The following is a 27777-nucleotide window of genomic DNA, read 5'->3' as shown; positions in this document are numbered from 1 at the left end:
GTATATTTAATAAAGAAGTGAATTATACAGTAGTAAGTGCTATGAGAGAAAGAAAAGAGGAATTCTAGAGGGAGAAAATAAAAGTTTCTAGTCATCTCTGCTCAAAATAATTAGTCCTTTAAAAATTATTTTAGGAATTATTCTCAACTTCACACTTATTCATCCTCCCTCTTGTCTAAAGTTGGCTATGTGGTAAGGGGTAGTCTTGATGAGTTTATATTAGGCAACTATTTTATTTATGCTTTTCTTAATTTACCAAAAAGGTACCTCTCAGAAAAATTCAGATTTTAATAAAAGTGAAAGCATAGACAAATCCTCCTCACTGGTACCTCCATACTCCTATCAGTGGGAAATAGCCATTGGATATGACAACTTGTTAACTCAGTTAAACAAGACATTCAGAACACCAAGTTCCGTCATGAAATCCAGCATAACTTTGGGTCCTGTTAGAAAACATTTAATATCATCATACTGTCCAATATACTCCCATTGCACTCGGTATATGAAGAGTTGCTCTGATCAAGGAGAGAGCTGAACATGTCAGTAAGTAAATACACTATCTTTTAGCTGTTTCAGGCATTGTTAGATAAAGATGGTTATAGACAATCAAGGAAAGAACTTTTCCAGACCCCAAGCCTTCTTAAAAAATGAAACAGACTTTAGGCTATAATAATCCTAATTTAAATTCATTCATTTAACATGTATACAACAAGCACTTTTTGGAGCATCTGAATGTGCCCTCTGGCCAAGAGCCGGATAAACAAGTGGTAAATGGACGTGATCATCTCTGTCCTGTAGTATTTATTGTCCAGTAATGTGTGTGTGTGTGTGCGTGTGTGTGTGTGTGTATAAATGTATAATTATAAGTGATATACAGGTTCTGTGATGGAAATGAGCATGGCATTAGGAGAGGGAACAATAAGAGGTGGAACAGGGACACTGGAAGGGCAAGAGCTGGACTAAAGAAAGGCTCTGAGTAATCATTCTTTTAATGAGCATTACTGGTGAGTCAGAATAACACATTCAAATTACATTTAGAAGTTTTTAATGTGCTAAAGCAATGAGTCATAATATTTATTCAAGCCATAGTTTAGATAAAAGAGTAACCTAACAGCAGAATGGTGGTATGCTACCCAAAAGTCCAGTTACATCTGAAAAATGTGTCTCCTCCATGTCTTCATTCTTAGGCTTGTAGCTAGCCATGTTAGCAGATCTGGTGAGCTATCCTTAGTGCATTAAAAGTGGGCTTTTCTTTATAATCTGGACCTGCCCTATTTCCCCAGATCAATGACTCATTTCTTCTGAGCCATGAATCACTGCTATTCTGTAACTATCATGAGGATTTGGCATTCTAAAACACATAGCTGGGCCAGGGCATTTCTATGAAAGCATTCCCTAACATGGATAGACGTTTCTTTTCGTCCTTACCCTCAAAAGTCTTAGGATAGCTGGGTCAATTTTAATACCTTTTCAAAAGGCAGCCTGACTGGTGCATTATTTTTGAGTGGGTCATGGTGTTAAAGTCAGAGTGATGTTACTGACTGTTCTTTGGGGTTGGCTGAATTCATTCTGGCTGTCTGAGTAAGGACAAAAGTGCTTCTGACAGAGAGTTTGGGCATTTGAATCATTCCTCTTATCGCTTCCTGGCTGTCCAATTGCTCATGGATGTTTTCACTCTCATTTTCGTAAGGAAGAGAAATGTTATCTAAAGAAAAGAGATAACCTTATAATATTTATGTAAGGGAAGGTATTTATTTATTGGTTTTGAAATATTTAAATTTGCTTTTCCAAATTAATACAGGTAGATTTCATAAAAAGTTGAATATTAAAGAACAGACCACTATCAACTCTTTTTGGAATTTCCTATTTATTTACCTCTAGATTTCTAAGTGATATGCCACTGGTTCTTAACCTTTTTGTTCTCAGGGCTCCTTTGTAGTCTTAAAAGTTATTGAGACCTAAAAGAGAGAGATTTTATCTATGTGGTTTATATCTGTAATTATCATATTAGAAATTAAAACTGAGAAACATCACCCATTAGTCATTTGGAAAATGAGTAATGCAGACCTTCCAAATGTTGGCACATTTTTTATATGATAGTTTTTAAAAATTACATTTGTTAATATGGTAATTGATTTCATCAAAAAGTCTAAGTATTGGGAAGCCCTAAACTTACTGTGGAGGATCCAAGTTGTCCAAATCTCTTATTTTTCCTTGAAAGCTCAATATTTTTTTATTGGTGACAATTATTACAGTTTTTTGTACTTAAAATGTTATCAGTTATTTGTACTGGAAATGACATTTTGAGAAAATGACTGCTGAATACCCAAGTCTGAGAAGCCATAATTTGTCAGTCACTCTTCAGTACCTAGTTCAACTAAAAAAAAAAAAATCACACAAGTGCTCATATCCAATAGAAATGCTTTATGCTACTTCCCATTTCACCATCCAGAATGTTAAAAAGACATGGACTTACCCTGACCCATGTAGCTTAATTGTTGGGTGTAGTCCCATACACCAAAAGGTGGCAGGTTCTATTCCTGGTCAGGGCACATGCCCAGGTTGTGGACTCGATCCCCAGTAGATGGCCTGTAGGAGGAAGCCGGTCAATGATTGGCTGTCATCATTGATGTTTCTATCTCTCTCTCCCTCTCCCTTCTTCATTGAAATAAATAAAAATTAAAAAACAAAACAAAACATGGACTCAAGGTTGAGATTTAATAAAAGTAATGATTTTTATTGCTTCATCAAGGATATTTTTAAGTAAAACCGGATTTTCTTTTTTAAAATTGCGAGTGTGATGGTAAAGAACATAATGACCATTAGTCAATGTTGACAGCACCTTAATTTGTGCTGCTAAAGCACCAGCAATTTTACCCATTGTGACTTTTGCACCATCAGTGTAAATGTCAACATGTGAAAAAGAAAATAATATCTTAGTATTACATGAAATAGTTTTGTCTTTACAGAAAGTGAAATACACTTTGAGAACCACTGTAATACTTAATCTACTGTTGCTTGCTCTGCTGATATTAGCTATTTTCTATTGACTTCCTGTTCCAAAAGATGGTGGTTTAGCGCCCCTTCACTAAACCTGCACCTCTCTTGTTCCTTCCTGCATTGCCGCAATATAATCATAGCATACCGTTGCTTAAAAAAAATAATGTTTACCTTTCCGTTACTATGTGAGTATTATTCACTGCTAATCCAAGTAGGGAAAAATGAATGTTTTGTTCTGTTTTTCTTTTGTTCTAATATGTTTTTATTGATTTCAGAAAGGAAGGGAGAGGGAAAGAGAGATAGAAACATCAATGATGAAGAGAATCATTGATCAGCTGCTTCCTGCATGTCCCCAGTAGAGACTGAGCCTGCAACCCAGGCATGTGCTCCGATCGACTGGGAATCAAACTGACCTCCTGGTTCATAGGTCAATGCTCAACTACTGAGCCACGCCAACTGGTCTGGTTTTTCTTTTTTTAATTATTGATTTTTAGAGAGAGAGGAAAGGAGAGGGATGAAGAGATAGAAACATCTATGAGAGAGAAACTACATCAATCAGCTTTCAACCTTCTGTATACCCCCTGGGGATCAAGCCCCCGATTGGGAATTGAACCAATGACCTCTTGGTTCATGGGTTGACGTTCAGCCATTGAGCCACATTGGCCAGGCTGCTGGTACAACTTTTTATTTTGACCTGGAGTTGATTACTATCTTGCTTTTTTATGTACTTAGTTCTGTGGTCCCATCACAGATTTGTCTCAATTCTCCAATACATTTGTAAAACATTTCCTAAATATTCTGTTCCACGCAGTTAAGTCATCAGGCCCATTTGTTTTTCCCTAGAGAAATCCCTCCCACAGCCTTTCTTCCTCTTGCTCCAATATGGAGCAGCTGCTCACGCAGCCAGCTACTCAGCCTTTATTCTGGAGCAACCCCTAACTGAAGGGAGAATGTGATGAGCTGTGGGAGTCTAAATGCTCATTTCCCAAACTTGAAATGAATTACTCTCTTTTGAGCCCCATGCCTCCTCCCTCGCTGTCAGTGTCCCCACATCCCCAAACGTGGATCTCCAGAGGCTGAAACGTGCTGGGGTTCTGATGCACAAATTGGCTTCTTTCATTGACATCCCCAAGGCACTTGGTTTCCTAATTTTCAACTCTCCCACATTGCGTACACAATGCTAACACTCTAGACCAGCGGTTCTCAACCTGTGGGTCGCGACCCCTTTTGGGGGTCGAATGACCCTTTCACAAGGGTCGCCTAAGACCACTGGAAAACACATATATAATTATGTATTGTTTTGTGATTAATCACTATGCTTTAATTATGTTCAATTTGTAACAATGAAATTGGGGGTCACCACAACGTGAGGAACTGTATTAAAGGGTCGCGGCATGAGGAAGGTTGAGAACCACTGCTCTGTACCCACTGTTTTAACCTTGCTGTTAAAATTTTAACTGTGTATCTTGGGGTTCTTCCCACCTCCGCACGTAGTGATCTTTATCGTTCGCTTTATAGAGCTGCATGGTGTTCAATTATGCGGCTGTGCCATCGTTTATGTACCAGTCCCCTAGGGATGGACGCTGGGTTATTTCCAATTGTTTGCGCCTTAAATGAGTAACCTGCCCATTTGTCGTTTTGTATGTATCCAAGTGTACCCGAATGATAGATTTCCACAAGTGAGATAAATGCATCTGTAATTTTGGCAGTTGTTGCCATAGTCCTTTCATAAGAGTCGTACCATTTTACATCCCTGCTAGCAGTGTGTGAGAGTGATCAAACTTTTACACTTTTGCCAATCTGTTACGTGAGAAATGGCATTTCCCTGTAGTTTTCCTGGCCTTTCCCCTTATTATGCACCTCCACATTTTAAGCATTTTTTTAATGTATTATTCTGTGTAAACTTCTGGCCAAAAATCTAAGTTATAATAAAAATTTCTAACTTTAAATATATAGAATTAAAATAAAATACCATAATTTATAGAAATATACTTAGGTTATTTGCCAGAGTTGGGCCACTCCTGAGTGACTATGACCCATCTTCCTTACTGTGATCATTCAAGGAACTAACAGAATAATTTTTATTTAGCTAGGTCAGATGAAATTTTGTAGAAAGGAATGAACACACTCAGCTCATCTTCAATTAAGCTAAACTAGCACTTAATGCATACTGTAGAAAGCTGTAAGTCTTTTAAGGGGAAGCCAGGTTCCACATCAAAGACCCTGCTCTTCATGGTTGACTGTATTTGTTTTCTCATCCATCTTCTCACAGTTGTATCATTCTTCATAGAAACCACTTTCTAATTTCCTGAGTAAAGGGGCAATGTGATTTGAATATTGCCAGGTCTTCTCATTGTTACAATTAAATTATACCATAATAGTGGATTGTTTAATGTTCTCACTCTAAGTTTGTCACACTTTTCTTCTTAAGGAACATGTGAAGCCATCTGTTATTAATTCTCACATTTCAGTCATGTCCCATATTCCCTTCCTTGCAGGTGGTATTGTGAAGGCAAGGAGCTTGAAAATTCCCCAGACATTCACATTGTCCAGGCGGGAAATCTGCACTCACTGACCATTGCTGAAGCCTTTGAAGAGGACACAGGACGCTATTCCTGCTTTGCTTCTAACATCTATGGAACAGATTCAACTTCTGCTGAGATTTATATAGAAGGTAAAGCAAAATACTCTTGGAGTATGGCATTTACTGGTAAGACATATAGTTATAATAAATAAATATTTATTGAGGGCCTATTCTACCACACACCCACCTAGGCAGTGGGGATAACAGCAGTGAACCAAATAGACAAAAATTCCTAGGTTCGTGGAAAGGTGGAATTTACATTGTAATGGAGAGACATAAAGTATATGAGATAAAAAAAACAACAACAAATAAAATATATGAGAGGTGTGTGTGTGTGTGTTGGGGGTAGGAAGCTTCCCACATCAACAAGCAATTCTCCATGACACCAGTTGAATATCCTACAATTCAACTCAACTCTTTTACCAACTACCTGGAGATAGTGTTAGATCCAATACGTTAAGGGCTCAGTTCTATAAGATTGCTCCCACTTCACTTCAAGTGCCAATCACAAGTAGTAGGTCCCCAGGTTACCCACCATTTCTGTCTGGCTTGGCTACAAATCAGAGGTTCCCATAACCCCCAACTCAGGTTCAATTAATTTGCTAGTGTGTCACAAAACTCAGGAAAACATTTATTTATTTATTTTTAAATATATTTTTATTGATTTTAGAGAGGATGGAAGAGGGAGAGAGATGGAAACATCAATGACGAGAGAGAATCATTGATTGGCTGCCTCCTGCATGCCCCCCACTGGGGATCAAGCCTACAACCCAGGCATGTGCCCTTGACTGGAATCGAACCTGAGACCCCTCAGTCCGCAGGCTGACGCTCTATCCATTGAGCCAAACCAGCCAGGGCAGGAAAACATTTATTTTTGATAAGCAGTTTATTAAACAATATGATAAAAAATACAGATGAACAACTAGACGGAAAGATAAAGAGAGTGAGGTCTGAGAGGGTCTTGAGCTGAGGAGCCCTGTCCCAGTGGAGTTGGGGTGTGCCACCCTCCTGATGTGAATATGTTCGCCAGCCTATGAGCGTTCCAAACCCCATCCACCTATACCTACAATGTCTAAGGAGGCTTCCTCGGGCAGGCATTTTTTGCCCCTCTTCACCTTCTGGGTTGTGGGGGGTGGGGCTGAAAATTCCAAACTTCTAATCAGGGCTTAGTCTTTCTGGTGACCGGCCCCCATCCAAGAACCAGAGAGGAGCCAACCCAGTTATCTCATTAGAACAAAAGACCCATTTAGTGCTCTTATCACTTAGGAATTTATAGGAGTTTTAGGAGCCCTGTGTCAGGAATGGAGTCAAAGGCAAAAAACAGAGATACTCCAAAGTGCTCATTACTTAGGAAATTATAAGAGTTTTAGGGGCTCTGTGCCAGGAACCAGGGGTAGTGACCTATATATATATATTTTCTGTTATCTCACAGTATATATAATTGGGGATAGGAAGTATGAGTGTGTGTGTGTGTGTGTGTGTGTGTGTGTGTGTGTGTTGTGTGTAAGCTGCAATTCTAGATAGGGTGATCAAGGAAGACCTCACTAACTAGGTGACATATAAGTGAAGACCTAGAGGAAGTGAAAGAGTGAGCCACAAGGATATTCAAGAGAAAAGAACTCTGGGCACAGTAATCCACAGTACACTGGCCCGGAAGTGGCAGTGTGCCTGTCTTACTACAAAGAGACGAGCAATGTGGCCAGGGTGAGGTAAACAAGAAAAAAAGGATCAGGTAGGTCAAAAGTTCAAGATGGGCTCAAGATGGGAGGAGGCAGGTGAACACATTATATAGGTCATTTGCAAGGACTTTGACTTTTACTCTGAGGGAGATGAGAAGCTATGGAGTACCCTTAGCAGAGATGTGACTTAATCTGACTTAGCTTTTAACAAGGTCACTCTGGTTCCTGGGTGAGAATATACTGCAGGGATTCAAGGGTAAATGATAGGAGACCATTTGGGAACCTTAGAAAGGCAATTACATCAGCACAAAATTTATATGACTAATTTTAGAGAATAAATCAATTTATGTTCCTTACATATCTATAACATTTTGTTCCCATTTATCTCATCCCCTGTTTTTTTCTGGGAACCGTTCTTTAACACTTTTATCAGCTATAATACCTTATGTAGGCCTTGGTTTCAGCACTTAAATAATGCATTATTATGATTTAAATGCCCATTTATGAACTAGATTGTAAGGTACTGCCTCATTCTTCTATATCTCCAATATAGTGCCAAGTTCATAGTGGGTATCTGATAAACATTTATTGAATAGATTGTGAAAAATGATGATAATAGTGAATAATGCATGAATAGAAGTGTGTTGTATGTTTTCAGTCTCAAAATTTTGGAGTACAATAAATGCCTCCAGATTTAGCTCTGATAAATCTTCCTGGAATTTACTGTATTGAGAATAAATCCAGGATCAAAGTTCTGGAAACAGTGCTGAGATTGGATCGCTGATCTTTTTTCATTTTTATGGCAACAGAACTTCAAGCACCCCCCCTCCTGAGATGAAATGTGACTTGTTAATATTAGGGCTAGACGGAAGAGCATCCACCTACATCTACAATGTTTGGAATCCATTGTAATCCCTTCTTTTATTTAGTGTGGGTAGGTCAGTAAGAGGATTTATGGACACCACATTAATGTTTGCAAAGACTTTTTTTAGTCCAAAGACATCAGCAGGTGTTTTATATAAAGAACACTTGGAATTTGGACCAGTTAATTTGAACACTATCACTAATTAGCCATGTGGCTTTGAGCAAGCCTTTCAACTACTTAGAATCTATTTCCTCACCTGTAAAAGTGGGTGTTAGTGCCGTGGTCGGCAAACTGCGGCTCGCGAGCCACATGCGGCTCTTTGGCCCCTTGAGTGTGGCTCTTCCTAAGCCTTAGGAGTACCCTAATTAAGTTAATAACAGTGTACCGACCTATATAGTTTAAGTTTAAAAAATTTGGCTCTCAAAAGAAATTTCAATCGTTGTACTGTTGATATTTGGCTCTGTTGACTAATGAGTTTGCCGACCACTGGTGTAGGGGATCACTGAGTTCATTTCTATGTCTGAAATTCTATAGGTCTTCAAATGCCTAGAAACCAGTTTAAGAAATTATCATCTTAAAAGTTTCATGTGTTGATTTTATTTTTTCAGGGGCTTCTTCTTCTGACTCAGAAGGGGACCCTAACAAGGAAGAGATGAATCGGTAATTCTAATTTTGCTTAAGTCTTGCCCAGATTAATTTTAATATTCCCAGTATTTTACTGTTATTTAATTATTGCTTTTAATTAAGTTATTTAAATATAGGCTTTCTTGTTTAAAGCAGTTAAAAGAGGGAAATATACAGGAGGAATAAACATACTCTTTCCACATAGGAGGTTTTCCAATAACCATGCAACCCATCTGCATCAGTAACTTTGCTAGTGGGTTTTTTAAAAGTTCCCTTTAGAGTTAAAAATGGGCTCTCCTAAATTTTCTCAGTAAATGTGCAATTATTTGTGCAAAATAAAAAGGCCATTTCCAGCACATTAGTGAAAAGTAATTGTGAATTCAAGCTTCCCAATCTTTTTTAAAATATATTTTTATTGATTTCAGAGAGAAAGGGAGAGGGAGAGATAGAAATATCAACGATGAGAATCACTGATTGGCTGCCTCTTGCACACCCCCTACTGGGGATGGAGCCCACAACCTGGGCATATGCCCTGACCAGAAATTGAACTGTGACCTTCTGGTTCATAGGTCAGTACTCAACCACTGACCCACACTGGCCAGGCAAGCTTCCCACTATTTTAAAAATGAGATATCACCAATGAAGTATCATCATACCTATATATAAAGAGTGAAAAACACATCCAGTTATTCAAAAAACTTTATGTTTTCTGACTAAATAACAATACTTACAAGAACACAAAACCTGGTGATCCTAAATTATTTATGCAAATGATCTGGGCAAGTGACTTTTTTGCTGAACAATTGTTATGAGTACTGAACAAAGTTACATCTATCTATTCATTACTTTCCACAACCATTGACTAAGCACCTACTCTACACCAGCCCCTTCATTAGATGCAATGGGTACTAAGAAAAATCAGATACTTCCTGCTTATAGTCTAGTAGGAATGTAATATATAGCAATAAAATATATAGCATATAGAGCAAAAGGTATAATAGCAAGCATATAGACAGTAAGAGTAATAAAGTGTAATAAACGGTGACATAATTATGTACAAGGTGTAAAAGACTTGGCACAAAGGGCTCTATTGGTTGTGGAGGGAAAGAGAGATCAGGAAGCGAGACACAAAATTGGTGACCTTCAGCTCAGGCCTAAAAGAACAGTAGGTAGACACCCCCAAATAAGAAAGGAAAGGGCGTTTCAGGCGGAGGAGGCTGTGGAGAGAAGCCCTAGGAACTGGCAACAGACAGAGAGCCATTCCTTGAGACTATCTGAAACAAGTGGCAGTATTTGGAAGACTGCTTAAAGAGCTGTTAACTGTGTTTACACATTCTGTCCCCGCCCCTCCCTTCCTTACAGGCGGTAATTTTTCCTTAAGGGCAGAGATCATGTCTTATTCTTCAAAATCCTTTGTGTGCCTACCTTGAAATGATAACTTGCCTTTGGCTTTTGTGCAGATATGAAAATTCATAGCCAGAGTAAATGATTTCTCCCTTTAACTCTCTTCCTTATTCTCATGGCTTCAGTTCAATGCCTCTTTATGCCAGTCACTGCCTTATAGATGTTTCAACCTTTTTCTCTTTTATAGTTTCCAAATACCACCAGTTACTCTCTAAAAGATCATTCTGATCCTGTTACTTTTCTGACTTAAAAAATTATCTATGGGAAAATAAAACACAAAACAAACAATAACATTTTTTAAAAATCTTAGCATGGCATACAAAGCCTTATTCAGTAGAGTATCAACCAGCCTTTCCTACCCGCTCCTCCTCCACTCCCCCACCTCAAGCTCTCTAGACTGTTGCCATCTCACTCAAACAATGTATGTTTCATTTCACCTCTTTCTTCAAGCTGTTCACTTTGTTAGGAATGCCCTATCTCCTCTGCCTGGCCTTCAAAACCTCGTCAAGTTCTATAATAAACTTCTCCTCTATCGCACATTTATCACTCCCTCCTCAGGGCTTTCATGACGCGGTTACAAGCCTAATGAGTGTGAATTTTGATATACATACTTAATAAGTAAGAAATAACTCATTTGTTTATTCTTTCCATCTACTTGTAATAGTTAGGGTTTGGCTTCAGTTATGTGTAATAAAGACTCAAAATAATAACTGAAATAAGACGTTTATTTCTCATTTATATAAAAATATGGATTTAGCTAGTAAAACAGCTCCACCTTCCCCTGCGTTCCAATCTCCTTCCAGCTTTCTGCTTCATCTCATTCCATGGTGTAGCCTCAACTTCTTAGTCTAAAATTGGAAGAAATAAGGGCATGTTCTGTCCCCTTTTTAAGGTCATTTCTCTTAAATCACAGACATCACTGTCCCTCCTATCCCATGACCAGAAAGTAGTCATGTGGCCATGCCTACCTTCAATGAAGTTTGGGAAATACAGTGTTTATCTGGAGTAGCCATCTAAAGAAATCAGGGGTTCTATTACTATAGAAGAAAAAGATGGATGCTTCAGGGACACTGATAGCCTCTGTATGACCACATAATTCTGCTTCTGAGACCCCAACTTGCCTGGTTAGGAAAATATTTAATCACCTATTATTGGATGTCCCCCTCCTCCTCCATGACCGTGGAAAGCTCCTTGGGATATATATGTATTTAATATTTGATGTTAAACACTGCTCTATACATCTTACATGAATTATCTTATTGATAACCCTCACAAAAACTCTATGAGGTAAAAATCATTATTTCCCCATTTTAGAGATGAGCAAGCAGAGGCAGACAGAGGTAACATCTAAACAAAAGGGAAGCCCATTCTGTCATCGGTCATCTCCCCCCTCCCCCGCCCCCAGGTTATTAGGGAGAGGTCCATGTCCCAGACCCCAAAGCCCCTTCAAGTCCAGTCCTTTGTTGCTTTCTGATAGGCTTGGGTGCTGATATCTTTAGCAAGAGTGGGACTCTTTAATCATAAGGGTTACATCCCCTCTGGACTCTGGTTCTCCCTCTTATCAGGTTCTCTGGCAAGGCCCACAAAACTAAAATAATCTCCCCTCTGTAGCCTCTTCGGGAATATTTCTTGGCTCTGTTGCCCTTCAAATAATCCCTTTAATTTGTATAACTTGAAGAGCTCATTGACTCCAGTTGTTTCTGCTTTCTGCCATGCCCAAATCCCAGAAGCAAAGATTTACAAAGCCTGGCCTTTTACTTGAAATGGATGGGGGAGGGAAAATACAGAGGGCAAAACAAATCTCAAAAAATTATCTTCTGCACATGCTCCATCATAGCACTCGTCTGGATCCTCAGTTGTGAATATGTACAAGTCCCCAGCTTGACTGGGAGCAGCTAACACAAGGACAGGAATGATATCTTGTCATCTTCCTGTTTACATGTAATAAAGTGTGTAGCAAAGAAGCCCTCAGTCATGGCTTGTGGAATATTGTTGACCAAAGACTTGTATTATGTCTAACTATAAGCAGGGATAAGTTACTAACTTTGCTGAAATAATTTTCACAAGCAATGATAAGTCTGTTTTTATAAAAGTTTTAATCATTTCTCAGAATCCAGAAGCCAAAAGAGGTGTCACCCCCTCCCACTACTTCTGCAGCCATTCCTTCAGCAGTACCCCAAGCCCAGCATGTGGTGGCCCGGCCGAGTGTATCAACCATCCAACAGGTACAAAAGTCTAAGGGAAACACAAGTGCCATAGTCTGTGACAGGCAGGCACTGTGACCATGACCATCTTGTATGGCATGATCATGTTCTCTGTTGCACCTTCATAATGACCTTGGGCAATTCATTTCCATGATCATGATAATCTGTACTTTTAATGTAGGATATCAGTGGTTCCTATTGCTTTGGAAACATACTCTCTAGCTCATGGGCAATTTCATAGAAACCCTTTATAAATTAGTCCCTAATATTCCAGCTTTATTGGCATTAGAGTATTGATTACACACAATGACCCAGGACATTCAGAATTCTACTTTCTATGGGAGTAACCATGAAATGTATTTTTTTAATACATTAAAGACTCTCATCCTTCAAGATGATGGTGATGATGATGATAATGATGATACTTATACATGCTTAGTGTGAAAACATTGGAAAAATAGAGAAGTATACTAAGTAAAAGCTTTAGTTAAGGTTCTACTCCCCTGCCCCCACTCCTCAGAGGTACCTTCCTTTAATAGTTTCTAGCAGATAGTTTCATACATTTTCTAAGCATATATATGAAAATATATGTATGCATATACTTCTAAAATATAAAATCATACTATTCTAAATAGTATGATTTGTATCATATTATTGATATATTTATTGACTTAAAACCATTTAAAAATTTAAACAGTTGCTTATCTAAGCCAGTGAGTAATGCACAGGGGTCACATTTTAGTTCTAATCCAGTAGTTTTTCAAATTATGATCTGTGAAGGCTCAGAAATTCTATGGAAGCTCTTTAGGGACTCAGGGTTAATTACACATGGGAGGCAGTCACCATGATCTAGAAAGAAAAACAATCAGTTCAGTATAAAATTTGAAGTCTGTAATTCATAGATTTAGAAAATGTCAGTCTTTTGGTTTTAGATGAATTTCACACACTAAATTCTGTAAATGTGTTATATCTATCTGTCTATCTATCTATCTATCTATCATCGATCTATCTATCTGATAATGCTAGTGACAATAAATCTATTGTTCATTCCCTTCTAACAGTGTCAGAGCCCTACTAACTATTTGCAAGGATTGGATGGAAAACCTATCATTGCAGCTCCGGTGTTTACAAAGGTAATCAAAATATTATTTCTTTCTGTCATGACTTTAAATATACTATAATACCCAAACAAAGTTGTAGAATCCAATATTTACTGATTTTATCTCAGGACTTTGGTCTGTTATAAGTAGAGTATAGGATTTGGGATTTTTAGTATTTGTTACCATGGCATTCAAGTCTCAGATTTCTAAGAACAGTTTGTGTAATGAAATATATGTCTTCTCCACTCACCACATTGATCTCTGTGGCATCCTATTGCTGTTAAACACAATAGCCACACCTAGGGGTCAGGGGATAAGTTTCTAGCCACTTATATGCCAAAGGTTTCCTTGGAAGGGCTTTCAAAAGAATTGAATTGCACCAAAAGAGTGTCGTTGGCACTCAAGAGATGGAGTAGATGTTCTTAGGAGATTCAATATAAAACCTCACTCTAAGATAAAGAGTCCTATTTTTCTATTGCCTGGTATCAACTATTGTGGTGGCATTAATTCTGAGTCTCATAGTCTTGTATTAGAACTGGAAATTTTACTTAAGCACTTTCATTTACAAATGAAAAAAAAAATAAGGGAGGGCCAGAGAGATTAAGCAATTTAGCCAAAGTCACAGAATTAGTTAGTGTCAGATTTAGGACTAGAAACATGTTCTTCCAATTCTCACTCAATTGTTTTTTCCCTTAGATAGCATTGACTTTGTTTATATGTTTTATAAGGCAATAAGTTCAAAGGTAAAAAATTGAGTGACATAGGATTTTTATTTGGTATTATGAAGACTACATGGATGGAATCTATGCCTGGATTTATAATTTATTGTTTTTACCAATGCTAACTTAGGCCCAAAGAGATTTTGTCCTCTCAGAAGTATGCTTTAGTTTGGAGAAATGGTTCTCAGTCAGGGTTAATTTCACGCCCCCCGCCCCCCCCCCCCCGCCCCCGCCCCAGTGGACATTTGGCAATGTCTGGAGACATTTTTAGTTGTTGCATCTGGGACATTGTGTTGCTGGCATCCAGAGATGCTGCTGAGCATCCTGCAGTGGATAGAAAGACAGCCTCCCACAACAAAGACTTACCCAGACCAAACTGCCAGTAGTCCTGGGACTGAGACATCATGATTTAGAGCAAAATGGCAAAAACTGTGTCTTTTCCAATGAGTACTGACCTTAAAGAAAGAGCTAAAGCCACAACTTCCACAGACATCACTTTTAGGGAGATGCCACCATATCAGCTCATCCAAGGTGGCTTTCCAAAATCAACCGAAGTCTAGACTGAGACATGCTTATCCACATCCATATCAGTTGAGTCAACATTCATATGGGAAACAAGATGCCTCTTGATTTTTCAGATTCACTTCTTGTAACCTGCTTTTGATGTTTCAGCATTGCTATTTTCAAAGACGTGACGTAGGAAAGCAACATGCTATGACTTGGCAAATACGAGACTTTGATGACGAGTTATAAATGGACCTGTGTGTGTGTGTGATATATAGCTAATAGAGCTATCTGTAATCGTCTCTTATTTCACGGCTAAGTCACTTAGCCTTAAAACCTAGCTTAAGTGCCCCAGAAATCAGGACACGTTGTTACACCCTAGAGACAGTGCTGACTCTTCAAAAGCAACTAAGTCACAGAATAATATGTACCTGGTCCCAACTGAAATCTCCTTCTCTTTTCCTTACTACCAAGTGCCCAGCCAGAGAACAGAGAGGTGTCCTTATCTCCTTTTAAATCTTCCTAGGTGCTCTGTCTTCCCTGCATCTGTCATCTGGTGCAGACCCCTGGTACAACATTCAGCACAATAAGAAAACTATTTACTTTTCTGTCCCTCCCAAGCACTTTGAAGCCTATCTCTAATACCTACATAGGAGTCCATAAAGGTAATAATAGGTCCAAAGTCATTTTTATTATTCCAAAAAGTACAGTAGGACTTCAACACTTATTCTTTACGTTTCATTTTCATGGACCGGTTAGAGTAACAGGTTTAGCTGCCTTTGTGTGGTGACTCTGACGAACTTCTAATTAGATGCTCTGTTTGGCTGATACATATATGCCTTTGATAAATTAAAATGGGAAAATGAGTAATCATTACTATATGTTGTTTGTTAGATAAATCTCCAAAAACATTAGATCCACAGTGGGAAAACAGCCCTTAATACAAAGACCCAAACTCTGATGAGGCTTTCTCAGCCCTCAGATGTATGCTTTTGCCTCCATAAATGGACCAGGATTGTTCAGACGTAGGGCACAGGGATAGGCTGTGACTCAGATTCCAGAGGGACTTATCAGCGGCAGCGTGCTTACGTTAGTTTCCATCAGTACAGGCAGGATTGAGGTCATAGTCACTGCCAGTGTCATTAGAAAATGTCTGAGTCAGAGCCACTGGCGATGGTAATCACGTGGCATGAGCCCTGATAACTGATCATTTTGCATGTGTTTATTTGGGTTATTCCTGCTCTATGCACTTCATTAGGAACTTCTGGCATTTCAACCCCCATGACTCACTTTCTATACTGCCCAACAAAGCATTTCCTTGCCAATACAGTAATGGCAAGAAGCCAACTTTTTAAAAAGCACCAGAGAGCAGAGTTTCATTTTACTCCTTGTGCCTTCTTTGGTGATAGGGAATTACTGGTTTTATCTTCTTTTTAAAGAAGGTTAAAATGAAAAGGAGGGTTGCCCAACAAAACAGTGGCAGAGTTTGAGAGAAGACAGGGGTTCTCTGTGTTAGTTCATTGCTCTGATGATAGGTGATACCTACCTATGTTTTGAAATATTTTATGGCGACAGACTATCCTTCATTCTCTCTGCAGTAACAAAAAACACGTCCACTCTATTTATGGGGAGAAACCATGCTCACACTTCTTGAGTGTGAAGGGAGGTAGACGATCAGATTAGAATCTTACTCCTGTCGCTGCTCCCTCTCCAACAGCAGCTGCTTGGCGGACTTTCAAGGCTGCAGCAGCCCTGGCTCCAGCTGCTTCAGCAGTCATTTGAAAAGTGAAGGGGGCAGGGGAAGTGGGAATTTGAAGAAGAGTGCTTCATTATATAATGTCAGAGGCAGGAAACCCTGAAATAACTGGACTGGTGACAGGATCCAGATTTCTGAAGATTACACGGGCCCCTCTCCACAACCTGACATTCCAGAGGCTTTTCTGACTCAGCTGTTACAAGGCACCTCTGACAAGCAAGAGGCAAAAGAGTCTTCAGTCAAACAGTTCTTTATCAGTCAAAACCGCTCCGATCCAATTCCAGCCTAAAGCAATGAAAACATTCATTTGCACCATCTTCCAAGGGGCAAAATACCAGCTGGATTAAAAAGGGAAGAAAGTGACAATGCGACCCTTGTAGCTGACATCGTGTAACCCATAAGGAAGACACCCTTTCTCACGATGTCCCTGCATTGTATTTATAGGACGGTGTCCCTTCAACTCACGTTTACAGCACATGGCACAGTGCTCGGCACAAAGCAGGCACATGGTAATGTTTCTTCTGTGGCGAATAACTTCCATTTCAGCTAAGAAGGAACCATTGCTTTCATCGCTTTGTGGCATCTGAGTGTCTTTAAGGGGAATAAAGAAAAAAAAATCCAATATCAAATGGCCATGGAAGACATGCTTCTCAAGTCTCCGGGTGTAGTCAAGTTACCCTGAAAAGAATGTCTTCCCGGATGATCAGTATGGTGATGACACACAAGACAGACTTGCACTTTGGATACCGTTCACCTCAAGAAGTTAAAGACATTGGTTATAGGGACTTTAGTCCAATCCATAATTCCTAGTTAAGACTAACTTAACCTTTGCTAGGTGGGGAGTGTTTCATTCGCCTTATTCGTCATCAGTGAAATCTAGATGATTATGGTCATGTCTGTACACAGTGAACACGCTGTGCCGTTAGTAACAGCCCAAGGCCTACTACTTACTGTGTTGAACGTGGCGCCATCTGCACTATGTTCAAATGGTGCAACTGTTCCGGACCCTGACGTGCAGTGATGTGTGCCAGTACCTTCCCATGAGGCTTTTGTAGAAAACCAGTTTTCAGCAGTAACAGCTATCATTGTCCTTCAGACTATGACTTCCAGTCATTTTTTCTAAGTGGTTTGTAAGATGACCCTTGGCACTTCCTTTACTGTGTATTGATGACATGCCACACTGGAATGAGCTTCCATCTTATATCACAGACATTTAGTGGGCATGTTCCGTACACTGTAGTATCTCAGGTATCTTGGCTGGACTCTGATATAGAACACAGGTCTTGGCTGTCAATGTCTAGTGAATAATAACAATAATGTTGGTCTCAGTTGTAAACAACATATTCTCTCAAGGAGGTCCTTTTGCAAACAGGGCTTTGGTGTAACCTCTGCAGATTGAGAAGTGGCTTATATATCTGAACTGAACTGCAAGCTCTGTCAAAACATGTAGATTGACCTCGTTCTGCTTATATCTATTTTTTAAATGTGCCATATTTTATTTATTCAATCTCTTCTGCCACCACCACCTTTTTTGTTGTTGTTTGTTTTTCTAATTTGTTTGCCTCAAGAAGGAATGAAACTCCATTATATATGAATCCCAGGGAGATGTCTGACTGCCATTAAAGTATTCAATAGGCCCCAAAGCTTCTGTTTAAATACAAAATTTGCTCAAATGTCAGGGTGGAGGGCACATTCACCAGCTTGCCAGGAGCACTCAAGAATCGTTGATGTTCCCTGCTTGCTTAGAGCATTCCATTCTTGTCACCAGAGGATGTTGTTTAGGGTAGACAAGGAATAACAAGATTTTTAATCAAATAGTTTTTTATTAATTCAGAAACCACTCTACGCAAATCCCATCCTGAATTATTTTAGCGAACAAATTTGGAAACGCAAAGAACAAAGCACTAACTTTGAACTACATCGCCCCCTGGCTGTCCCAATATTAACTTACACACCCCTATGAGAGAAAAGTTTCCTACTGCAGCTGAAGCCAGGTGGTTATTCTCACCCCTGTATTCCTTAAACAAATGCCATAAATATGATATGGCCATGCACAACATATCCTAAATTATTCAGACAAGAGCTGTAAACAATCACAAAATATTTATAAGAGTGAATGACAAAAGCAAAAAAGAAATAAACAAACAAAGACTAGCCATCCTGCTCTAGCTGGTTTGGCTCAGTGGATAGAATGTTGGCCGGCCTGACGACTGAAGGGTCCCGGGTTTGATTCGGGTCAAGGGCACATGCCCAGGTTGAGGGGTCAATCCCAGTAGGAGGCATGCAGGAGGCAGCCGATCAATGATTCTCTCTCATCATTGATATTTCTATCTCTCTCTTCCTCTCCCTTCCTCTCTGAAATCAATAAAAATATAGCTATCCCCTTCTCTGAAGCAAGAGCCAATATTTCCTAGTTGCAGATGCAAAAATTGTAATAATAGAAAGGCTTGCAGCATTTGTTACTAAAAAGAGCTTGTGGAGGAAGTTAATCATAACCTTTCTATGTTTATAATCCTCGGGCCAAAATTAAAAAGAAAAATATGCTCACACACATGCCAAAGAAACATTTCATAATTAAATGAAACACCTACTACACGAGTGAATGTGTGACTTTAAATTCACAAATCTTGATGAGTGGAAGACTAGATGTGAAAGGAAAATGTGAGTTCCATTCTCCCATAGAGTCTATTATGGAATATACTGATATTTTACAGTTCAAAGTGGTTTTTATAAACCTTTTTTATGGAAGAGTGGAAAAACATCTAATGACACCTTCACAAAATTACAAGATATTTACCATGACCTAAGACTACACATATGACTATTATTTCATAGAGATTGCCAGAGTTTATATCCCTGCATAGATACTGAAGCTAGACTGTAAAGAACACATAAAGAAAAGAAAATAGCAAAACAAAAGTCAATTTCCAGGACAACAGAATGTAAATAAAGCAAAGCCAGAAAAACAGTTAGTTAATTTGACTGGACCACAGCGATGTTACACCTTGTGGACAGTGATATTCTTCTGTGGAAAAAATACATTACTCTTATGCCGAGTACACCTAGTAAATACTCACTGCAGATTGTTTAAATTGTTATTATTTCTGAAAACTAAACTCCACTTGGGTATTTAAGAACAGAAGTACTTTACCAAAAAATTAGTATTTTTGGAACCCTTCAAAATGTTTTGTCTAATATTTAATAAACTTGTCTGGCCTTGCAACAGAGAGGAAAAGAAAGAAGAGAGTGCACCTTTATTCAAAAATAAACTAAACCTTTATTCAAAAATAAACTAAATTGGAGCTGCTGGAGATGTAGAAGATTTGGAGAAAAATCCAAATATAGCATCTTTTCTAAAAATTCAGCACTGGAACTAGATTTCAAAAAATGTACACTTTTTGGTTCTAATAATGTTCTTCTCATTATAGATGTTACAAAATTTATCAGCCTCAGAGGGTCAGCTGGTCGTCTTTGAATGCAGAGTGAAAGGAGCTCCATCTCCCAAAGTTGAGTGGTACAGAGAAGGGACCTTGATAGAAGATTCCCCAGATTTTAGAATCTTACAGAAAAGTAAGTTGTTGCTTCAAAATTATTTTTCTGATAATTAATTTTTGTAAATATATTGTAGGCATTTATTTTTATAATTTTTCACAACTAATTTAAATATAATAAAAATATTCTAAAAATCACTTGTAATCATAATCCCTCAATCTAAATCCAAGTATTAGTATTTTGGTGTATAGTCTCCAACATTTTTCCCACGAATATATTTTTTATAAATCTTCATGGTTGAAAGTATTACATATGTCCCTTCTCCCCGCCCCCCCCATTGCCCTCTCCAACCCCCCTCTGCCCCAAGCCTTCACCACCCTGTTGTCTGTGTCTACCCATGAATATTTTTTAATAAAACTAAATCATATTCTTTTTTTATGGTGTCAGACAGGTACTAGACTTATTGGGGTGAGTACTTCGTAGTTATATAAATGTCTAATCACTGGGTTGTTCTGAAGCTAATGTAAGCATACTCTTTTTTGTAAATTAATATTTTTCACTCAACATTTCAGGAACATCTTTCCATGTTAATAAATATAGGCCTTTCTTACTTTAAAAATATAGATCAATACCATCAATTTCATATTTATTTAATTTTCTATTGTTGAACATTTAGGTTCTTCACAAATTTTTACTATTATAAACTATGCTCCAATGCATGTTAACAGGAAAATCTTTGTGAATATAAAATAAATTAAAGTACTAGAATTACTACTGTAAATTCACATTTTCTTAGACTTTTAATATCTAGGGGTGGGCAAAGTAGCTTAACAGTTGTGAGTGCATGCAACACAGAGTTAATAAAGCTATTGTAATAATCATAACCTGCATGTCTTTTTCCATATGAACAACTGTAAACCTACTTTTGCCTACCCCTGTATATTGCCAAAATGTTATCCCCAAAGGTTGAAACTAAGGATGATCACATAATTTACCATTCAACCTGGGACACTTTGGGGTGTGAAAGAGAGTACTATTAATAATTACACAGAGATCCCAGGAATAAACCAGGTTTGTCCCAGCTAAATTGAGACACATGTGCTCCTATAGTTTACTACAACTTTCATGAACAATGAGGATTAAGTAATTTTTTATCTTCACTGATTTTATAGTGAAACACTTCTTTTGATCCTCACTTCACTAATTAGATGTGAGGTGGAACTATTTTTCATATTTATTTGGTCTTTGTATTTCATTGTTTTTAAATTACCTGTTCATGTCCTTTGCTCATTTTTTATATTAAGTTTTTAGTTTTTATTGTAAGAGTTATTTATATATTCAAGTGGTTAATTATTCTTTTCTTGTCACATAAGTGCTTTCACCTTGACCCATTTCAGCATTAAATATATTGAAATTTATTTGCTTTTTTGTTAATTTGCTTCTGTCGATCACAAAATAGTAGTACTTGGATCAGTATGATATATGAATAAAGTACTATCAAGTTTAACAGCAGTAGCAGCAACAGTAATATATGTGAAATACCATTGAAACCGAGAAAAATAGTTCAATATTCTATCAGTGTAGAAGATTGTAACTAAGGTCAACAGCTACTCACTGAGTGCCTGCAATTTGATAAACACTAATTGAACACCTGTATGCAGTACCCAGCAGGCACTTTCAAGAATGATAAAGAATTTTAAGGTTAAGGACCAGCTCTCAAGGAACCTGCCACCCATCCTGAGCTCTTAATATTTGAAACCTTAGAGGATTCCTGAATCCCAGCTAGCAACTTTTCCTCCTCACCTACGTAGAACCCAGACGTGTCTCAAGATACAGCAGCATCATTTAGGTAGCAGCTTTCTTGCTGCCCTCTGTGACAACCATCTTGTCCCTGTGGAGGTCATTGGTGCTTAGCTCCTTTTACTTAACATTATAGCTTAACCTTAAAAAAATCACTCATGAGTATGCAAGTGACTATGATATTCTATAGGAAGCTTCTGATGAAAATATAGCCTCTCAGTGATACAAATGCTAAGTGTCTTTTAATTTATTTTCTTCTAGAACCTCGATCCATGGCAGAGCCAGGTAAAGAACATTCTAACTTTAATTTATTAGTGTGTGATCAGTGGTTTGATATATATTACAATACATATTGAAATTACACTGGGGTCAAGAAAAAGTGAAAAATAAAGTTAGATCCAAACCAACTCTAGCTGTTATTGTAGAAGAATGAAAGAAGGGAGAGCATGTGCAAATTTGGAATATGTACTCAATCCCTAATAGGAATGCAGTTAGTTCGTGGTATTGAGGATTTTTTCTTAGGAAGATCTTCCCTCTTCCCTTGGCCCCTCCTCAGGACCTCTCAAAACTGGGCAGAGCAATTTCTATAATGCTAGACTAAGTCTAATTTCACAGCCTATATTTCTGAAAACTTATGCATCAAATGTTGAAATTTGAAGAATCAATAAAATGTCTGTGATGGTATTAGGTTTGATTGGAAGGATACTAAGATGATATGAAAGTGACAAGTAGGTGAAGCTCTTACCTCCAAAAAATACAAGTCACTCACAATCCAAGCATAAACATCTGGATGTCCTCCTTGTGATCACCCTGAAATATCCCATTGTCTTTTTACCCCCAGGTAAGAATGATGGCTTGGAATTTATAACTCTCTTCAGAAAACTGAATGGGAAGGCATTCCAGAAGTAGATGTTGAACATCCTTGTTGCATAGCTCTTCACTATGGGGATACATAATAAAGACCAGAGGGTCCTTATTCTTACATTCTTCTAGTCGAAGAATGTCTTTTTTTCCCCTTGAAAATATTTCAGGCTTTTAATACATTCATCCAAAGCAGGCGTTTTCACGAGGCAGTCTCATATACAAAACACTTTCAGAATCTCTCAAAAGGTGTCCCTGCCCAAAACAAATCCTGCCTTTCCCAGCTCCATGATCTAAAATCCCACAGCCAGAGGTATTCCTTCCACCTTGTATAATGTAAGTACCATTTGGAGACAGAATGCTTTATCTTATCAGGTAGGTATAGTGTAGTGTGAATGAATTTATCAGATCATTTTCTGAGAGCAGGTTGCTGAAAAAGGGAAGCACGAATGTTTGGAAAGAGGAGCATAAAGAAGGAAGCTTAGGCCAAGGGCTCAGAAAAAGGACAGAGAGGCACCAAAAGCAAACTTTGCCTCTCTATCATTTAGGATTCTTTGGGCAGCAAGTAAAGAAGACCTAACTAAAAGTGGCTTAAGCAATAAGAAAAAATGTATTTTCTCACATAGCAATATGCCCTAAGAAGTAGCAGTCTTGAGATTGGTTGATTTAGCATCTCAGAGATCATCAGGGGCCAACCTTTTTTTTTTTTTTTCCATTTTCCATTCTGCCATCTTCAGAGTATCTTCTTAGGCTGGTTCCACTCATATACCCAAGACCAGTGATGGCGAACCTTTTGAGCTCGGCGTGTCAGCATTTTGAAAAACCCTAACTTAACTCTGGTGCTGTGTCACATATAGAAATTTTTTGATATTTGCAACCATAGTAAAACAAAGACTTATATTTTTGATATTTATTTTATATATTTAAATGCCATTTAACAAAGAAAAATCAACCAAAAAAATGAGTTCGCATGTCACCTCTGACACGTGTGTCATAGGTTCGCCATCACTGCCCAAGACAGTTGCCATAGTTATGGATATTATATGCAGCTGACAATATTCATAGACAAAAATATGGAATAACACTTTCTTTTGTCCTGTGTAAAGAACAAGAAAATCTCTCCCAGAAATTCCCTAATATGTCATTGACCAGAATTGTGTGTCATATGGCATCACTTATCAAGAATAGAGTTAGCAGGATTGGCTTAGCACGACCAGTCTCCATTCACCAGCTGAGGCTGGGCAAGGCCAACTTGAAGCACATGAACACTCCAAGGAGGGCGAACAGTTAGGGTTCAGTTAATAAGGAGGGAAGAGAATGTAGTTACTGAGCAGGTGCTCAATACTGTCTGCCCTGGCTTCCTGTCCAGCCTTCCTAGCGGTCGTCTAGCTAATTGAATTCAGTTATCATGAAACACTGAGATGCCAAGTGTCTCCAAATGCAACTATGCTTTATTAATTTTGTTTTTAATGTCAGGTCTACTGGGTGATAACTGGAGGTTTAGGCTACTGTCTTAGTTATCTCTTCATTAGCTGTCAAGTAATATCTAACTACAATAATTTTAGGCTTTAAGCATATGGTTCTACCTGGGAATCACTTCTGTAGTTATTCAAAAGAGGGCTCATGCTGTGTGTTGGAGTAATCCAACAGATTACCACAGTATTACAAAGGAAAAAAATGTACTTATCTTGTTTTTCACCCAGAATTTCAAATATTTAGCTAAGCAAATTATTTATTATCCAGTTTTAAATTGTGGCCTTCCTTTAAAATTACCTAACTGCAAAAGTTCCCCACATAAATAGTGAGAAATCTGGGTTTAAAAAATGTTTTATTAATCCTTTTATTTCATACAAACCTCCTTTTGCCTTAACTCCTAAGTTGTTTTTGTGATGTTTTTAAAGTGTATTGTTTCTCAGTTCTATTTTTGTCATGTGAACTGGTGACATAAATATAGAAGACAATTTGAGAATCCATAATATATAATATATTATCATAATATTCTCTTGCCAATAATCTGTCTGCGTGGAGTTATTTGTTCTATGTGCTTCCATTTATTTAGCCTCCTAATCAGTCCATTCAATCCAATAATTGTTTGGACTAATTATTTTCATACAACTAATGCAATCAACTTCTTACATTGACTTTTATAGAAAAACCATCTGATAGTGAATTGCATAATTCCATTTTCATAATTACGTCAGTAACCGTTCTGTTTTGCTGGCATTTAGAGGAGATTTGTACTTTGGTCATTGCTGAAGTATTTGCAGAAGACTCTGGGTGCTTCACATGTACTGCAAGCAACAAATACGGCACAGTGTCAAGCATCGCACAGCTGGATGTAAGAGGTAAGGGCTCTTTACATGTCAGAACAATTTAGACCATGACTTGAAATATGAGTATGGAGAGTTTATATTATCCTTCTTACTGCTTTTCTTACAAAGCTAACTTGGCTCTCCTCTTAAAAATTGAATTATTGCCCTATCTGGTTTGGCTCAATGGATAGAGCATTGGCCTGCAGACTGAGGGGTCCCGGGTTCGATTCCGGCCAAGGGCACATGCCTGGGTTGCAGGCTCAATCCCCAGTGGGGGGCATGCAGGAGGCAGCCAATCAATGATTCTCTCTCATCATTGATGTTTCTCTCTCCCCCTCTCCTTCCCTCTCTAAAATCAATAAAGTATATATTTTTTAAAAAATTGAATTATTGAGGAAAGTGTTCTTGAACAATATCCAATTTTCAATTTCTTATTGCATTTTATAACCAGCACTACCACCCCCAGTTGTCCTACTGTTATGTATTACACTCCTAAGAAAACATCTCCTTGGTTTTATATAAACTACTAATATCCTTTCCAAAACTGTACTTAGATTTCTAGTTCAGCTTTTTTCCTGTATCCATGCCATTCTTTAATGCCCCAGATTATGTTCTCTGTTTTGACAACCTTTTCCCCATTCGCATAATCATCTGGTTTGGACACATGCCCCAACTCAGGGTTACAATCCCATCCCAGTCTCATTGAGTAAGATAACAGCTGAGGTCCTATTACTATTGTTTCAGGAAATGAAGACCTCAGAAATAATGGGTCTCTTCACTCAGCCAACTCCATCACCAACCTGGCTGTGATTGAGCAGCAGCCATCCCCACCCAACCCACAGCCTCCTTCTGTGGAACAACCCCCTAAACCCAAACTCGAAGGGGTTCTGGTGAACCACAACGAGCCCCGGTCCAGCTCAAGAATCGGGCTCCGCGTACACTTCAACCTTCCTGAAGATGACAAGGGAAGCGAAGCGTCTCCTGAGGGTGGCCCAGTGACTGCCAACCAGACCAGGCCTGATTCTTTCCTGGAGAGATTCAGTGTACAGCCAGCAAAACTCCCGGAACCTTCCTCACCTGTCAAAGAGCCCCCTCCAGTCCTGGCCAAACCCAAACTGTGAGTAAAAACCAGAATGGACAACCAAGTGCCTGAGAGCGTCTCTGAGTCTTCCCTTCTTCAGAATTATGGAGCTGAAAGGGGAATTACAAAATGAGAAGATATGCTTTATTTTATTTTTAATATATTTTTATTGATTTCAGAAGGGAAGGGAGGTGGTGGAGAGAAACATCAATGATGAGAGAGAATTGATTGGCTGCCTCCTGCACACCCCCTACTGGGGATGGAGCCCACAACCCGGTCATGTGCCCTTGACCAGACTCAAACCCGGGACCCTTCAGTCTGCAGGTCAACGCTCTATCCACTGAGCCAAACCAGCTAGGGCAGAAAATACGCTTTAAATGTTTTAAAAATAACACATCCTTACACCAATCTAAGTGTACTATCACTCTCATCCAGCTCTGTCAGAGACATGCTGCAATGTTTGATGTTCATCCATAGTAAAGCAAACACAGAACATGATACTACTGTTATGTTCTGTTTGACCCACACATCAAAATGATAAAAATTATGTTTGTAATTATATAAATCTTTAAGTATCAACGTTAAAATCTGCAGTGTCAGCACTCCCATCATGTGTTTCTCAGTGATGGCCACATGATGTTCATTGCAAGCGGTTCCTTTTGTTTCATTTTATATTCTTCTCACTACCACATAAGGCAGATTGCAGGGCAAAAAATGAAATGTTACGTAATATGCCTCTTAGCAAGTCCCATCCAGAACTGTCAAAGTTCTGCTGGTCCCAGGAAATCGGAATCCACTTAAAAGAGTAAGAGAGGAAGAGGATATTGTGGGGATCTATGCAGGAATAGCCAGGCCGGTACAGAGAAGGCGAACTGGGAGCTGGGATCACATGGTTAGTTCAGCCTCTGTCTGCTTCTCACCCTCTGACTTCTGGAGTGCCTCCTTGTTTCCTCCTTGGGTATCCACTCCACTATTATCTCTTGGAAGATTTATTGATTTATGGCTTGGCCCATCATGGTGTGTCCCATTCTCCATCACGATTTGTGTCAAGTTGCACTGCTAACTAAATCGTTCTCAACAGCTGGATTGCAAATACCAACTGGTCCAGCCTGGTCAAGTGCAGAGGACTTGTGTTTGGAGGGAGGAAGAGTCGAATGGATCACAGAACTGTGGGGCCTGGGTGGGAATTCTCAGGGAAGGGAGTTGTGGGAACAAGTAACCCATACAATCTCCTTGAAGACTGCCTCCTATTACCCCAGGACTGTTTGGGAGCTATTATGTATGTCAGATAGGATTAGATTTAGTTTCATGTTACAGAAAACCCAAACAGGGGGTTAAACACATGAGGGTTTATTGTTCTCTTAAATCAAGGAATCAGATAGGCTGTCTGTGGCTCTGGTAAGAACCCAGTCTCCTATCTTTCTGCTCTGCCATCTTTAGCACTGGCTACTTCTCTAGGTCCCCTCATGGTCCAGGTTGGTGGTGTAGTCATCATGTCTGCATTTCAAGCAGCAGGAAGAGCAAATGGGTGGGTCTTGATATCAAACACTTTTTAAAAAGTCTTCTTAGGGGAGCGGCCAGGGAGAGGTCAGTGGGATGAAAAGGAGACTTATGTAATACTTTAAACAATAAAGAATTTAAATTATATATATATATATATATATATATATATATATATATATATATATATATAGAGAGAGAGAGAGAGAGAGAGAGAGAGAGAGAGAGAGAGAGAGAGGCCTTCTTATGTCTTACTCCAATCTTTTGGCCAGAACTTAATCACATGTTATAC

General features: G+C 38.6%; 1 protein-coding gene across 2 annotated transcripts in view; it reads left to right on the top strand.

The window, feature by feature from the left end:
* The window catches only part of MYPN (myopalladin), an 87092-nt gene that overhangs the window by 24132 nt on the left and 35183 nt on the right, over positions 1 to 27777 (top strand). For both annotated transcript variants that reach the window (XM_059662559.1, XM_059662558.1), the window contains exons 3-10: positions 5499 to 5674; positions 8737 to 8788; positions 12267 to 12381; positions 13422 to 13493; positions 19868 to 20009; positions 21993 to 22016; positions 24821 to 24937; positions 25649 to 26021. In XM_059662559.1, the coding sequence (XP_059518542.1) occupies positions 5499 to 5674; positions 8737 to 8788; positions 12267 to 12381; positions 13422 to 13493; positions 19868 to 20009; positions 21993 to 22016; positions 24821 to 24937; positions 25649 to 26021 (1071 nt within the window). The remainder of the gene's footprint in view (positions 1 to 5498; positions 5675 to 8736; positions 8789 to 12266; positions 12382 to 13421; positions 13494 to 19867; positions 20010 to 21992; positions 22017 to 24820; positions 24938 to 25648; positions 26022 to 27777) is intronic.

This window comes from Myotis daubentonii, chromosome 13, assembly GCF_963259705.1.
Source record: "Myotis daubentonii chromosome 13, mMyoDau2.1, whole genome shotgun sequence".
Classification (NCBI taxonomy): Eukaryota; Metazoa; Chordata; class Mammalia; order Chiroptera; family Vespertilionidae; genus Myotis; species Myotis daubentonii.
This window is presented reverse-complemented; position numbering and strand designations above follow the sequence as displayed.